Raw genomic sequence first — 13,803 nt, forward strand, 5'->3', positions numbered from 1 at the left:
GGAAAATATTTAAATGTGAAAAATGTATGAAAAACAAGGAAATAAAACTCTATGGAATTGATTCGTTATTTTCTTTGTTTAGGATTCGTAGAAATAAATGTAATTTTTTTATGAAGATAATGTGTGTTATGCACTAACTACAGTCATACATTTTGTTTATAACTTGCTATTTACATAACTGACAACTTTCATTCATCAGGAGTTGCATGACTGAAAGTGAAAGTAAAATATTTAAGCTATGTAGGTACAAGTTTTAGAAAAATTTTCAAATCAAGTATGGAAATAGATAAAATAAACAGCTGCTTTGGTTGGGAATCAATTTAAATAAATTTAACATCATATTAGAAATAGGCAGAACATTAAATTGACATTATGCAAGACAATCTTGCATAATGCCAAATTACCTTGTGTTGTGGAGAGGGGGAAGCACTTCAGCCTAAATACTTAAAAGTAAAAGAAAGTTATATTCAGTATCATGGTGTATACTATGCTACATGGAACTGTAACAGCAGCTAGAAACTGTTCCAAGAAGGTGTGCAGATTATGTCTCATTACAAATTGAGACTTTTACAATAAATAGTTTTAATGAAACACATGCACTAGACATATTAAAATAACTTGATGGCTTACACATATAACAAAAATTATATAGAATTGTATTCAAAACTCCAATATATTTCATCCAACGTCATGTGCACATCGTCGAGTTGAGGAAGGCTGTTAAATACATTCAAAACATGAATCACAATAATTGGTCATAAATCATGCATATATTGGTCATGTCTTGGTTGCAGCTGAAGTATATGATATTACATTATTAGAGTTCAAAGGAACAATTGTAGAATCGTAAAACTAATATCTTATTAAGAGATAGGTCAATTTCCAGTGTTATCAGCAGGGATCCAACAAAAAAATCAAATCAATAAATTATTAGACAATGTATAATACTTTGATATACCACTACTGTTGAGAAGTTATGATTCATCATGCCCATCTGCCTCGTCTTTATGGTCTTCCTAAAATACACAAGGATGGCAATCCACTACACCCAATAATGGACTGTATTGGCACTCCAACTTACTATCTTGCAAAACATATCTCATCATCATCTTCAGAATCTCATTAACCACACCAGATCTTATATCAAAAAAAATTTTGACTTTAAAGAGAAAATAAAAGATCTATATACAGCTAATAATGAGATTATGGTTTCTTTTGATGTAGTATCCCTATTTGTCAACATATTATAAGAGACTCTTCAGTTTTAGGATCTGATTTCTCAAAAGATATTGTTAACCTATTTAAATTCACCATCATTGCAGGCTATTTTACATGGCATAATAAGTTGTTCAAACAAATAGAAGGAGCAGCAATGTACAGTACAATGTCACTGGCCTTAGCTGATTATTTTATGGAGCATCTAGAAAAAGGACTCTTTTACACTAGAATTCCTCAGCCTCGTGTATGGTTACATTTTGTTAATGATTTATTTGCAGTCTGGCCCCACTCTGAGTCAGAACTTCAGTTCCTAGAGAAAATGAACTCCTTATACATGCCACACATATCAAATTCACTATTGAACATGAATCCAATAACCAACTACCTTTTTTGAATACCTTAATAATTCGTAATCATGTTGAATTTTCAGTTTATCAGAAGCTAACCTTTACTGGCAGATATATTCACTCATCCTCCCACCATCATTCATCACAGAAAATGGTATTATTTGTGATACAATCTGCACTTCTTATTCCCTTTTATTAGATGAACCGAATAAAATTAAATGCAATCTGATATGTAATGGATACATGCATTCAAAAAATTATTGATAATTATCATTCTTCTGCCAGACTACAATCCAATGTGAAAAGAATTTCAATACTCTACCTTAAAGGAACTTCCGAAACAAATAGCAAGGATTCTTCGTAAATTCCATCTATACGTTTCCTTTAAACTCGGAAACTGTCTTCCTTCCTACCATCTACAAAGGATACATTACCACCTCTTTCCTTACCAGGTGTCTATCAAGTATCCTGCTCATGTCATCTTTGCTATTTTGGACAGATTGGCTGTTTTGCCTTGATTAGAATTAGAGAACATCAAGACTATATTAAGTTTTTGGAATCTAACAAGTCTGGCCTTGCTTCTCATGCTATTGATACTAAGCACAGAGTTCTTTGGAACAAAACTACTTCATCATGTTCAAATTCGATAATTATTTCCTTGAAACATGCGAAACAGTATGAAATCGTCTGAGCCTAAACTGATCAGATAATATCCAAGTTTTGGGAAACGATCACTGTTAATTGTTCATAAGTATTTTAAATTAAGTCATTTTTAATTATTTTTATCTGCAACTTTCTACAGTTGTTCCTTTGAACTCTAATGGTGTAATATCATATACTTCAGCTGTGACTGACCTCCTCCATGTGAGGCACCTGTTCATAGTGGAGAGGACCTCCCAGCGATGGTACTGGCCATAAATTGATGCCAAGAAATTATATTCTTGGTTTCATCTTTCTTTATCCAAGCATAAGCAAAGTGTGGCATGAAGTCACTTCAAGACTGGGCTACTTGTATATAGAAGCTAATGACTTCACATCAATTGCCTTAGTATCCCATAATGCAATGCACATATCCTTAAGGACAAGTATAATGCTATGCATTATGGGAAGGGCCACTACCCAGATTGATTTTGACTTTTATTGAGGTCTCGTCAGTGGGAGCCAAACCCAGAAGTGATATCAAGGTTGAATTAATGTAGAAGTCATATATTCATATACGAGTAGTCAAAAGGTGTCGCATCTTATTATTAAAATACTCTGGATTAGAGATAGATATCGAAAGTTTTCATGGCTCTGCCACCTGTGCCTGATGTGGTAGTAAAGAGCGTGATAACCAATCTTGCTCTGCAATGAAAAACTAAATGTGTAAACTATCAGGAAGATCATCCAGCTTACTCCCGTGTGTGAAGGTAACAGATTACTTTTATGTACATTTATCTTTATTTATTTGAGTGAATCTTTTCTGAAAGCTAGAAAAGAACTTATATTCCCATTCTGATATTTGCTCAGTGGCAAAAATTACATAATCATCCAGAAACAAATCTACTTTCCTTATCACTCAGCATAAAAAGGGGAACAATCAGATAAACCCTATAACAACAGAAAAATGTTAACATTTAATAAATAAAAAATGTAAAAAAATATGAGCAGAAATAATCTAAGATGATATGGTTACTTCAACTAAATGGAAAACAACAGATTAGAAAAACAAGTCTTTGATTTTAAGATGTCAGCAAAATAACCAAGAAGAGGACTAGGTTCTAGGTAGATTTTGAAGATCAGAATTACAGTATAGGATATCTGACAAATAAGAGATAAATTTGGAAGAGAAATATTCATAGAAAGCTAGTGATGTTGACTTCTTTATTGGTATCATTGTATCATGTGCATCCCTTTGATACATATTAGGGACTTTTGAAATTGATATTTTTAGTTATAATGATGTATTTAATGTGGTGCAATAATAATTGTTTGCATTTATCAGTAATTCTTAACTTTTTTTTTGCTTATGTTTGTCATTGTTAACATAACTCCAGAATGTCAGGAAAAAGACCTGGATAAAGACTACAATCTAAGTGGATTGATAAAGTTAGAAGGCTGTAATCTGACACTACTGGTGTCCAATAACAGACTAATTTTGAAGAAAATTGCTGATAGGAAATTAAATAATAATATAAACTTAATCATGGCCAAGTGGTTTGTGTATCTGCTGTCCATTCAATATGCTTCCGGTTCAAATCCTGCTGTAGACATGGATATATGTGATTGTTTTTAGGTGGTAGACATGGATATATGTGATTGTTTTTAGGTGGTAGACATGGATATATGTGATTGTTTTTAGGTGGTAGATGAATTTCATCGTTGGTGTCAGACCACCATTCTGTTTATTAGAGGCCTGAAATGGCTTGAAATAATTCCATGTTTGGTCTCTAGAGCAGGATTTCCAGACAAGGTAAAAAAAAAAAGGACTAAAAATACAAAAAAGTTATAAAATTAATAATAAAAGTAGAAAAAAATCCTTGATCCACTCACAGTACTTAATATACTGTAGATTTACAGTTTTTCTTGGATGGAAGTCACATTAAAAAAATGCAGTGTTATCATAGTATCCTATATGCTCTGTGAGGGAGTGTCATGAATTTTTTTGATGATATTAACTTAAATTTACTAACCACCTTACTGGCAGTAGCATATTTATTTATTACACCAAACATGGATAGCATCAAAATAATATGGATCTAAAATTTAAAATGAGTAATATATTTCATTAATGATGGCTAGTTGGGTGGTTAAGAAAAAATTAATTGAAACTATAATGAATTTTGTGTTTCGTATTTTGATTTTATATTTCATTAATTTTTCTGAAACATTATCTTGGCATATTTATAACAATTTAATCTTTGCAGTCATTGATTGAACTTATCTGCGACATTAAAGCCATGGAAGAAGCTGTAATGGAAATGCAGTATGATGCTAGAAAAGCACCATTAGGTATGGTTCTCATTATTTTTTAGTTGATTGGAATATTTTAAAATTTATGAAGTGAGGAAATTCTCCTGGTAAATTAAGTGCATGTGAAATTTTATTGTTCTGCTATGGGAGGAAAGTTATGCAATACATAATAATAAATCAGTAAATGAAACTGATGCTAAACCTTTGCTGGAGGCATTAAACAAGAACATAATTCTTGTCAAGTATTGATATATTTTTTTAATCAAGCAGTCTTCATGATCCGGAGTGTTTAATAATATGGGGATACACCATTTTGCTATCTGTTTTTTGGGAAATATATGACATCTTGGAGACTTGGCTGACAGCAGATGATTACAGGGATAGAATGTGATAGATTTAGTATTTTCAGGGAGGATAGAATAGATAGTACAATGGGTGGAGATACTGCTGATAGCAGAAGAATTACAGTCAACAAGAGTAGGAGTCAGGTGTGCAGATGGCAGTTCCTTTGCATCAATCTGGTGTGAGATTGAAGCCAATAGGACAAAAATATAAAGTTTTTTTTGCTGTTTTAGGCCACGGAATGCCAGTGATAACATGGAAGACGCATCATCAGATTGCTACAATGAGTGCAAGTCAAGTAATTATTATGTGGGACTTGGACTTCAACTTCAGAAACATAGATTGGAAGGAGGAAAGATCACATTGCAGGAAGGAAATGGAATTTGTACACTTACTGAGAGATCATTACTTGAAGCAGAATGTAATTGAGAGTTGAATCTTGTTATAGGATCTGAAGACCTGTTCATAACTAAGGTGGCTACATTGCCTCCAATTAGGGGAAGTGATCATGTGGTCTTGACTCAAATATAGCAAAACGTGGAAATTCCAGTTAAGGGGTATATGTGGAACTATAAGGCAGGTAATTATGATAACTTAGGAGGCAGTTTGGTGCAGTATCTTGGCATAAAGATTTGCAAAGGAAGGATGTTCACAGTGCACAGAGGATCGTCGGGGGGGGGGGGGTATTTGGAGGAAGCAATATTATATTGTATACCCAAGGTCAGGAATTAGATGAATGAGTATTATCATTAAGCATGAGCTGCAATCAAAGAAAATGTTGCACAGGGTACATAAGGAGAAAGGTGATCAGTTAACTCATGAGCAGTACAAGGATCAGGCAAGAAAGGTGACCAGCATGGTAATGAAGGCAAAATCAGGTTAAGAGAAGAAATCAGCTGAACAGGCAGAGGCAAATCCCAATGAGTTTTTTCATTATGTGGCAAGTAGGAGGAAGAATGACTACTTAAGGATAACTTTAATGTGAGTACAAATGTTAGAGAGGTAACAGAGGCAGATGAAATTGTTGAGTGATAATTTTGTAAGGCTATATCATCCAAGTGAAGATATTGTTATGACAAAGGTGACAGGGACTGATGTGAGAATAGATGTTAAAGAATTGGAGATTCTCAGTATATTGCAAAATCTGAATGCAAATACTGCTATGGATTTGGATGGTATATTGGCTTACAGTTTAAGAGAATGTGGTAACACGATGATGCTGCTGATGGATTTTGCAAGGCATTTGACAGGATATCACATGGATAAAAGGGTGGCTGATGGACAGATACCAAAAAAGTAGCATATAGAGGAGCAGAATCTAGGAGAAGGCAGGTGACTAGTGGTGTGCTGCTGTTTAATTTGTACATGAATAATATAGGAAATAATTTGAAGAAAGATGTTCAGTTGTTTGCTGATGATACAAAGTTGAGTAGGACGATAGTTAAACAAGATGATGTAGAGAGCTTGCAGGATAATTTAATAGGCTGACAATATGAACAAAACATAATGAATGTCAATTTCATATGGAAAAGTATAAAGTTATGCATTTTGGAATACAAAGATTACAAGCTACATAACTTTACTACACTTTCCCACTTTGAGGAAAATCCAGAAAATTAATGAAGCCAAGGATTTGAGGGTAGTAATAGTAGTAGAGAGCTGAGGTTTAAAGGGCATATTGCTAAATTAGCCAGGGTAGCTCAAAGGATTATTTGGTTATTGAAGAACAGACTAACAAGCAGAGATAAGGGAGTTTATCGTTCCTCTTATAAATCTTTGATACGACCAAATCTGGATTACTGTACTCAGGTCAGGTCAGCTGAGTTTCTTGGAGATGAAGAAGTGGTGGAGAGGATCCAGAGGCAAGTGGCCAAGCTGGTGAGTGGTCTCTGGAAGCTCCTTATGAGGATAGATTGAGGGTTTTGGATAGCAAACGTTGGTCGATAAGTGAAAAGGGGGGGGATATAATAGAAACATCATCATCAAATTCTTCGTATACCCTCAAGGGGTGCACAGGATATGATAGTACTACATGAAAAATTTTACATCGTTACTAACTTCCTGTCTACAATTTTCCTTCAAATCAGTCTGTTACCTGTCAAGACTCCAATATTATCAGATTTTATATTTCTTTCTTCTAAGGCACTTTTTACTGTATCACTCCACCTATATCTTGGTTTTCCTCTTGGTCTTTTTCCTGCCAACCTGGCAAAGAACACTTGTTTTGCTAATCTTTCTTCTCCCGTTCTGTTTAAGTGTGATCACCTGAGATTAGCTCTGCTAACATTCCTGGATGCTAATAATGTCAAGTTCTTTCCTAATATCCTCATTTTTAATATGATATTGCCATTGATGCCATCTGTTCATGCCTCTAATCTTTCTCAGGATTCTCATATCTGCAGTCTCTAGTCTTTGGTCAAGTGGTTTGCTTCTGACCCAGCTCTCAGATCCATAAGTTAAAATTGGTTTGAACACTGTCTTGTATATAGCTAATTTAGTGTTTTGGCTAATTTCTCTCTTATTCCAAATAAATTTATTCAGTTGACTTCTTACCATACCAGCTTTGTTGATTCTGTTGTCTATTTCCATATTTAATTTTCCATCTTCACTAAAAATCATGCCTAAGTAGCTGAAATGTTTTTCTTATACTATAGGTTCTCCATTCACAATGCAGTTGATATTTTCAATGTTTCTGCCTATTTTCATTGTCTTTGTCTTTTTAATGCTGACCTTCGTATCATATCTATTACAACAGTTATTCAATTTAGTCAGGGAATCTTGCAGACTTGTAGTGGATTTATTTAGAAGTATAACATCATCTGCATAAAGCAAAGAGCTGAGATTAACATCTCCAATTTTGATATCAGTTTTAATACCACTTTCTTTCATAATGTGATCTATATAGATAATGTACATCCTTCTCTGACACCAGATTTAACATTAAACCACCTTCCTTACTTGCTTCAATTCTAACTGCTGACTTACATCTCAAAGACTAAGTAAGTATTGGTTGATATAATGCCCCATTGACACCATATAACTAGCGTTTTGAATAGCTCCTCTCTTGGCACCTTGTCATATGCCTTTTCCAGTTTTACAAAACTTAAATACAGATCTTAGTTGAGAAATCATGGTAATATAACAATCTGTTTTGAAGTAAAAATCTGATCCTGGCAGCCTCTTTTGATCTGAATCTAGCTTGTTCTTCGCCAAGCATCTCTTCCGCAATTCTTCTCAGCCGTTTCTCAAGTATACTTGCACATTTTTTACCAGGAACACTCAATAGAGAAATACCTCTAATTCTCACATTCAGTTTTATTTCCCGTTTTATATATGGGTACTGTGAGAACTCTACTCCAATCATCTGGAATTCGGCCCTCTGTCCAGGCCTTCTGAACTATGCAGTGCAGCCACTGTAAGACTTTTATACCTCCATATTTGAGCATTTCTGATCAAATATCGTTTACTCCTGCTGCCTTTCCACATTTCAGGATTTTGATGGCTTTTTCTACTTCAGATATCTAGATCTGTATTCCTGACTGCATGCCTGGTCAGTGTTTTTCTACCACTGTGCTGTTATCACTGCTAGTTTCTTAGCAATTTTTTGAAGTAATTACATCATACTTCAAGGATATCTTTTTCTCCTGTTTTCATGTCACCTTTATCATCTCTAATTCCTTTGACAGCACTCTTTCCTCCATTTCTGAGTTTCTTCAACAACCTCTAGAATATCTTGCCACCTTCTTAATATTTATTTTCTATGTTCTTGCCAAAGTCCTCCATGACTTTTGTTTAGCTAGTTTTACACTTTGAAATGTAAGAAAGCTAAACACAGTGTTTAGCTTTCTTACATTTCTCTCTGTATTCTCTAAGAGCAGAAGTTGACATATTTGTCAGGAACTTTCGGTATGCTTTCTTCTTTTCCTTCACTGCCTTTTTAACTTCCAGTGTCCACCATGGAGTTCTGATTTTTTTATCCTTGCAAACAAACTTGCCACATGCCTCTCTGCTCTCAACTTTTATTCGCTTTAAAACTTTCTTACATGTTCTTCTTTTCAATATAATGTAAACAATAGAAACATTTGAGTTATTAAAAGGCTTTTATATGAGTAGGATTGATGCAGGGGAAATGTTTCAGCACTTTGTTAAAAGGGTAGAACAAGAGTTCATCCCTAGAATGAAGGGTAGGAGTGTGGTTAGTAATTCTAGATTCTTCACTTGGGGAGTGGTGAATGAATGGAATGGGTTGTGTGAGTCATTTGTGAGTTTGTCTGTTAATGGTTTCAAGGAGAGTTATGATAGATATTGTGTTGATAGTTTGAGTCTCCCCCCAATGAGTCTTAGGTCTCCATGGAAGTACCCATATAATAATAATAATCTGCAGTGATTTAACTATGGTATCTTCGTGTTTCTGACCTCGACTGATAAGACCACCTCAATAAAGGTTGAAATTAGTCTGGCTAGTGACCCTTCCTGTAATTTTTGCATTATGGTATATTATAGCAATTGTTGTAAAGATATTTCACATGCAGACTTTGTTTGTACATGAATTATTTTCATGACTTGTCTACTTATATATAGAGGCTATTGATTTTACCCAAGTGTGTACAGGATGATCAAAATTAAAGTATCCCTGTTTAAGGCCTTGTGTAGTGCCACCCAGTGAACCAAATGCTGCAAAACTTTGCAGGAATACATTGTGCAGAAGCGATATCTGAGGGGGGGGTTATTCCAAAATTCACCAGGGGGGGGCTGTATATGATCTACCAAATGTAGATGTAGTAATTTTTGTGTGTGTGTATATATATATATATATATATGTAAGAAGGAGAAAAGCAACACAAGCATAAATGACACATTTTTATTGACTTCCATTATGCATTCACAGACTACTGTTCAATATGCTGCCCTTCCTGGTATGCAACAAACTGCATCCTTTGCACAGTGTGTTCAACAGCAGAATGTATCTTGTCAGGGCTGATGTTGTGCACATGCTGCTTTCAGTGCTGACAAATTATCGGGATGATCCTGATAAACTCTTTGTTGAGAAATCCTCGGAGTCGGATCAGGTGAACAAGGTGGCCATGCTGTGGGAAATGCACAGCTGATCACTCTGTCTTCCATGAAATGTTCTCAAAGAAGTATCTTTGAAATATCCTCCTGTATGGATTGACTGGTATATGGAGAGGCCTCATCCTCCATGAAAATGACTGAATCCATATACAGGGTCTACTGTAGCAGTGGCACAACAAAATTGTTTATCATATTACGATACTACTCAGTAGTATTAAAACTGAGCAGGTCACAGGACCTGACTGGCAAATGTTCTCTAAGAATAATAGTCTGATGGTAAACAAAGCTATAAACCCACCAGACAGTGACTTTGGGTGAATGCAAAGGAATTCATTGGATTGTATGCAGGTTTTGCATAGACCACGCCCAGCAATTGCGGGTATTCTGCATTGACTTTCAAAGTCCTGCAGGACTTTGAAACTCCTGTGTCAGGTTTATCTTGAATGGGTAGAAATGCAGAATCTTCCAGAGAATTTTCCAGACAGTTTTGTAAGGCACATCCATGTGTCTTGATACAGCACATACAATGCAGGAACCAACCAACGCTGTTATTCATGACCTGCTCCACAACAGCAGTAGCCACTTCATTCACTTGTGAACTGATTAGTTTATGAACTCTGCCAGGTATAACTCCCATTGATCCTGCTTCTTCAAAAAATACTAATCATTTGTCGCAGAGCACGTGGAGATAGTGGACCTCATCGACATTTGTTCGGGTGACTAAATTTGCAGAGTGCAGCAACAGCATTGCATGTTGGGCAAGGTTAGCACTATCACTGTGCATGGTATTAACAACCAGAATGAAGGGAAAAACCCTGTGTCCATCTTTTTAAACCCTCCTGACACCTGCCGAATTGCATGATATGCAAATTCATTTGGTGTTACAATGCCCTGGTGGTGAATTTTGAAACTACTTTTTTTTTTTTTAATCAGATATCACTTCCACATGATGCACAATTTATTCCTGCAAAATTTTTCATCATTTGGATCACTGGATGGCACTCAGTTCTTATCATTTCTTAAGCAGTTTGGTTGGTGTTATAAATTTGACTTATTTATTAGATAAGGTGTTAGGGGGAAGTCAGATTTAGACATTATTTTCTACTTCAATTTCCGTTGTATGCAGTCAAAGGTTATGATCAATATAGCATAAGTAAGAAGGGCTGTTGAATTCTTTTGATTTCTCAATATGGTGTCTAAGATTTGAGATCGGGTCCCTGGTGCCGTCTCTCTTCATGAATTTAGCCTGTTCTAAAGATAGACAAGCCTTCAGGTGATTATTAATTCTTTCTTTGATTATGTAAAGCTTGATTTTACTTGCATTCTAGATTAATGCTATTGTTCTATGTTTTTCACATTTTTTGGTGCTGCCTTTTTTTTTATAGATTGGTATAAAGTTTATCTTCATCCATTCCAATGGCTAGATGCCAATATCCAAAATTTGATTGCATCTCAGCATTACTCCAATCCAATCTCCTCTACCTATACTCTTTATCATCTCATTATAAATTCCATCATTACCTGTTGCTTTTCCAGTTTTCATATTTTTGATAGCTAGTTTCACCTTCTCTCTGAGGATAGGAAGTTCATTTTCCGATGTTTGTGCAAACATTCATTATCTAATATACGAGGGTGGTCTGAAAAGTTCTTGGCCTCGACCATAGATGGCAACGCTATCAGCAAGATTTTTTTTTTTTTCTAACTTGGTACATCTATCCTAAGCATTCATGTGAAATTGCAAGTCATTCTATCAAGTAGTTTGTTTTATACAGCTGTCTGTGCAAAAGTGTTGTCTGTATCCCTTGAAATGGATAAAATTGAGTATCGTGCGGTTATAAAATTCTTTGGAAAAGAAGGTTTAACACAGAAAGAAATTCATTTAAAGTTCATAACAGTTTATGGGCACTCTTCTCCTTCATTTTCAACAATTAAAAAATGGGCTGCCAAGTTTAAACATGGTCAAACCAGCCTTGAAGATGATCGCATGAAGGACGTCCAAAAAGTAACAACACCAGAAAAATCATTGATCAAGTGCACGATGTTGTATTGGATGACCAGCGAGTCAAAGTGCATGAAATGGTTGGGACTTTTTCATTTGCAATGAAGAATTGCAAATGAAAAAGCTTTGTGCAAGATGGGTTCCACACTTGCTCACAGCAGATCAACAACACACTTGCATGAAAATTTCTGAACAGTGCTTGGAGCGTTTTAACAAGACTTGATTGGCTGTACATAAATGATCTATAAATGGTGGCACTTTGGTAAAAAAAATAAATAAACGCACAAAACTGATTTTGTGTGTTGATTTATTACTATGGATGAGACTTAGATTCATCATTACACACTCGAATCCAAACAGCAGTCAAAACAGTGGACAAAAGCCAGTTGTTCAGTGCCAAAGAAGATAAAGTCAGTTCGATCAGTAGGAAAGGTCATGCATCGGTGTTTTGGGATGCTAAAGGCATTTTGTTTATTAATTATCTTGAAAAGAGTAAAACAATAACCGGGGAATATTAATCCGATCTTTTAACCAGACTAGACAAAAAAATCCTTGAGAAAAGACCTGGTTTGCAGAAGAAAAAATCATCTTTCATCAGGACAATGCACCTGCCCACAAAAGTGTTTTGGCAATAGAAAAATTAAGGGATCTGCACTATGAATTGTTGGAACATCCACCCTATTCCCCAGATTTGGCTCCCTCTGACTTCTGTCTCTTCCCAGAACTAAAACTCTTCTTCGCTGGTCAGCGTTTTTCTTTGAATCAAGAAGTGAATGCAGCTGTAGAATTTTGCAGATCTTACTGATAACCACTACAGGGACGGGACAATGGTGCTGGGGCATCGATGGAATAAATGTATTAGTCTTAAGGGAGATTATGTTGAAAAATAAAAATAATTTTGAAGTTATAAATTTGTTTTTTCATTGTTAGGCTGAGAACTTTTCAGACCACCATCGTATATATGAATTTTTGTAGCGATCCTCATAGGATTTTATCCATCTCTCTAAATTTCTCTTTTTACGGTGAGGAGTTCTCCACTGTCATCATCTGTGTTAGCTTTTTGCTCCACCACCCCCCATAAAATTATTAGCAAGTCTTTTGATTTTTGTAAAGAGAAACTTTATTTCATTGCTATCTACATAGGACTATCTCCTTGCATATTTTATTGATATATGTTTGTTTTTCCAGATCTATGTACCCATGTGGAAATAGTAGTTGCATCTGTAGTGCTAGGCTGCTTGAAGTGAAGAAAGCTGTTCTCAGTTTGAATCTAGTCTCCAATTAGGGAAACTTTTTCTGATAATTTCGTCAACTGGTTTTCAAGTTAATCTTTAGCATGGGCAAGAAGGTTATTTCCTCCCAGAAACTTGGGTTTTTCATCCTGTGAGCTCAAGAAAATTGATTATAGAACCAACACTATTTCAGACAATAAATATGGTTAGGGATCATGCGATGGCATCACTTTTCAACCTCCTCTTTACTGGATGTTGTTTATAGTTACTGATAGTTTTGAGTCATCAGTCTCTGATTAACTACAGTGGAGATTGAACTGTCCCTCATTCTCCGAAAGTTAGATAGAGCTAAACAGCCTCACCTACTCCCTATAGAGCAATAAAAGGCATTAGTGGATTTATTTTTAATCCTTCCTACAAGGTTTCTCTGTCATTTTAATGATTTCTGTTGTTTTTGTTGGTCATTCCCCCCCCACCCCTTAATTTTCCCAAGGTTGATCAGATCAATCAGTAACATTTATTTATTTATTAAATTATTTATTTATCTTTTATCCTTCCTATAAGATTTCTTTATTGTTTTATTGATTTCTGTTGTTTTTGTTGGTCATTCCCTGTTTAATTTTTTTGAGGATGATCAGAT

The 13,803-nt window shown here is 35.2% G+C and overlaps 1 protein-coding gene across 1 annotated transcript in view; it reads left to right on the forward strand.

Moving 5' to 3' along the window:
• The window catches only part of LOC150097052 (poly [ADP-ribose] polymerase 2-like), a 184,641-nt gene that overhangs the window by 55,270 nt on the left and 115,568 nt on the right, over positions 1-13,803 (forward strand). Inside the window, exon 7 of the mRNA XM_090407855.1 lies at positions 4,472-4,556. Within this exon, the coding sequence (XP_090263981.1) occupies positions 4,472-4,556 (85 nt within the window). The remainder of the gene's footprint in view (positions 1-4,471; positions 4,557-13,803) is intronic.

This window comes from Typopeltis vanoorti, chromosome 18 (assembly GCF_054136105.1).
Source record: "Typopeltis vanoorti isolate ZY-2024b chromosome 18, IOZ_Tvanoo_1.0, whole genome shotgun sequence".
NCBI classification, from domain to species: Eukaryota; Metazoa; Arthropoda; class Arachnida; order Uropygi; family Thelyphonidae; genus Typopeltis; species Typopeltis vanoorti.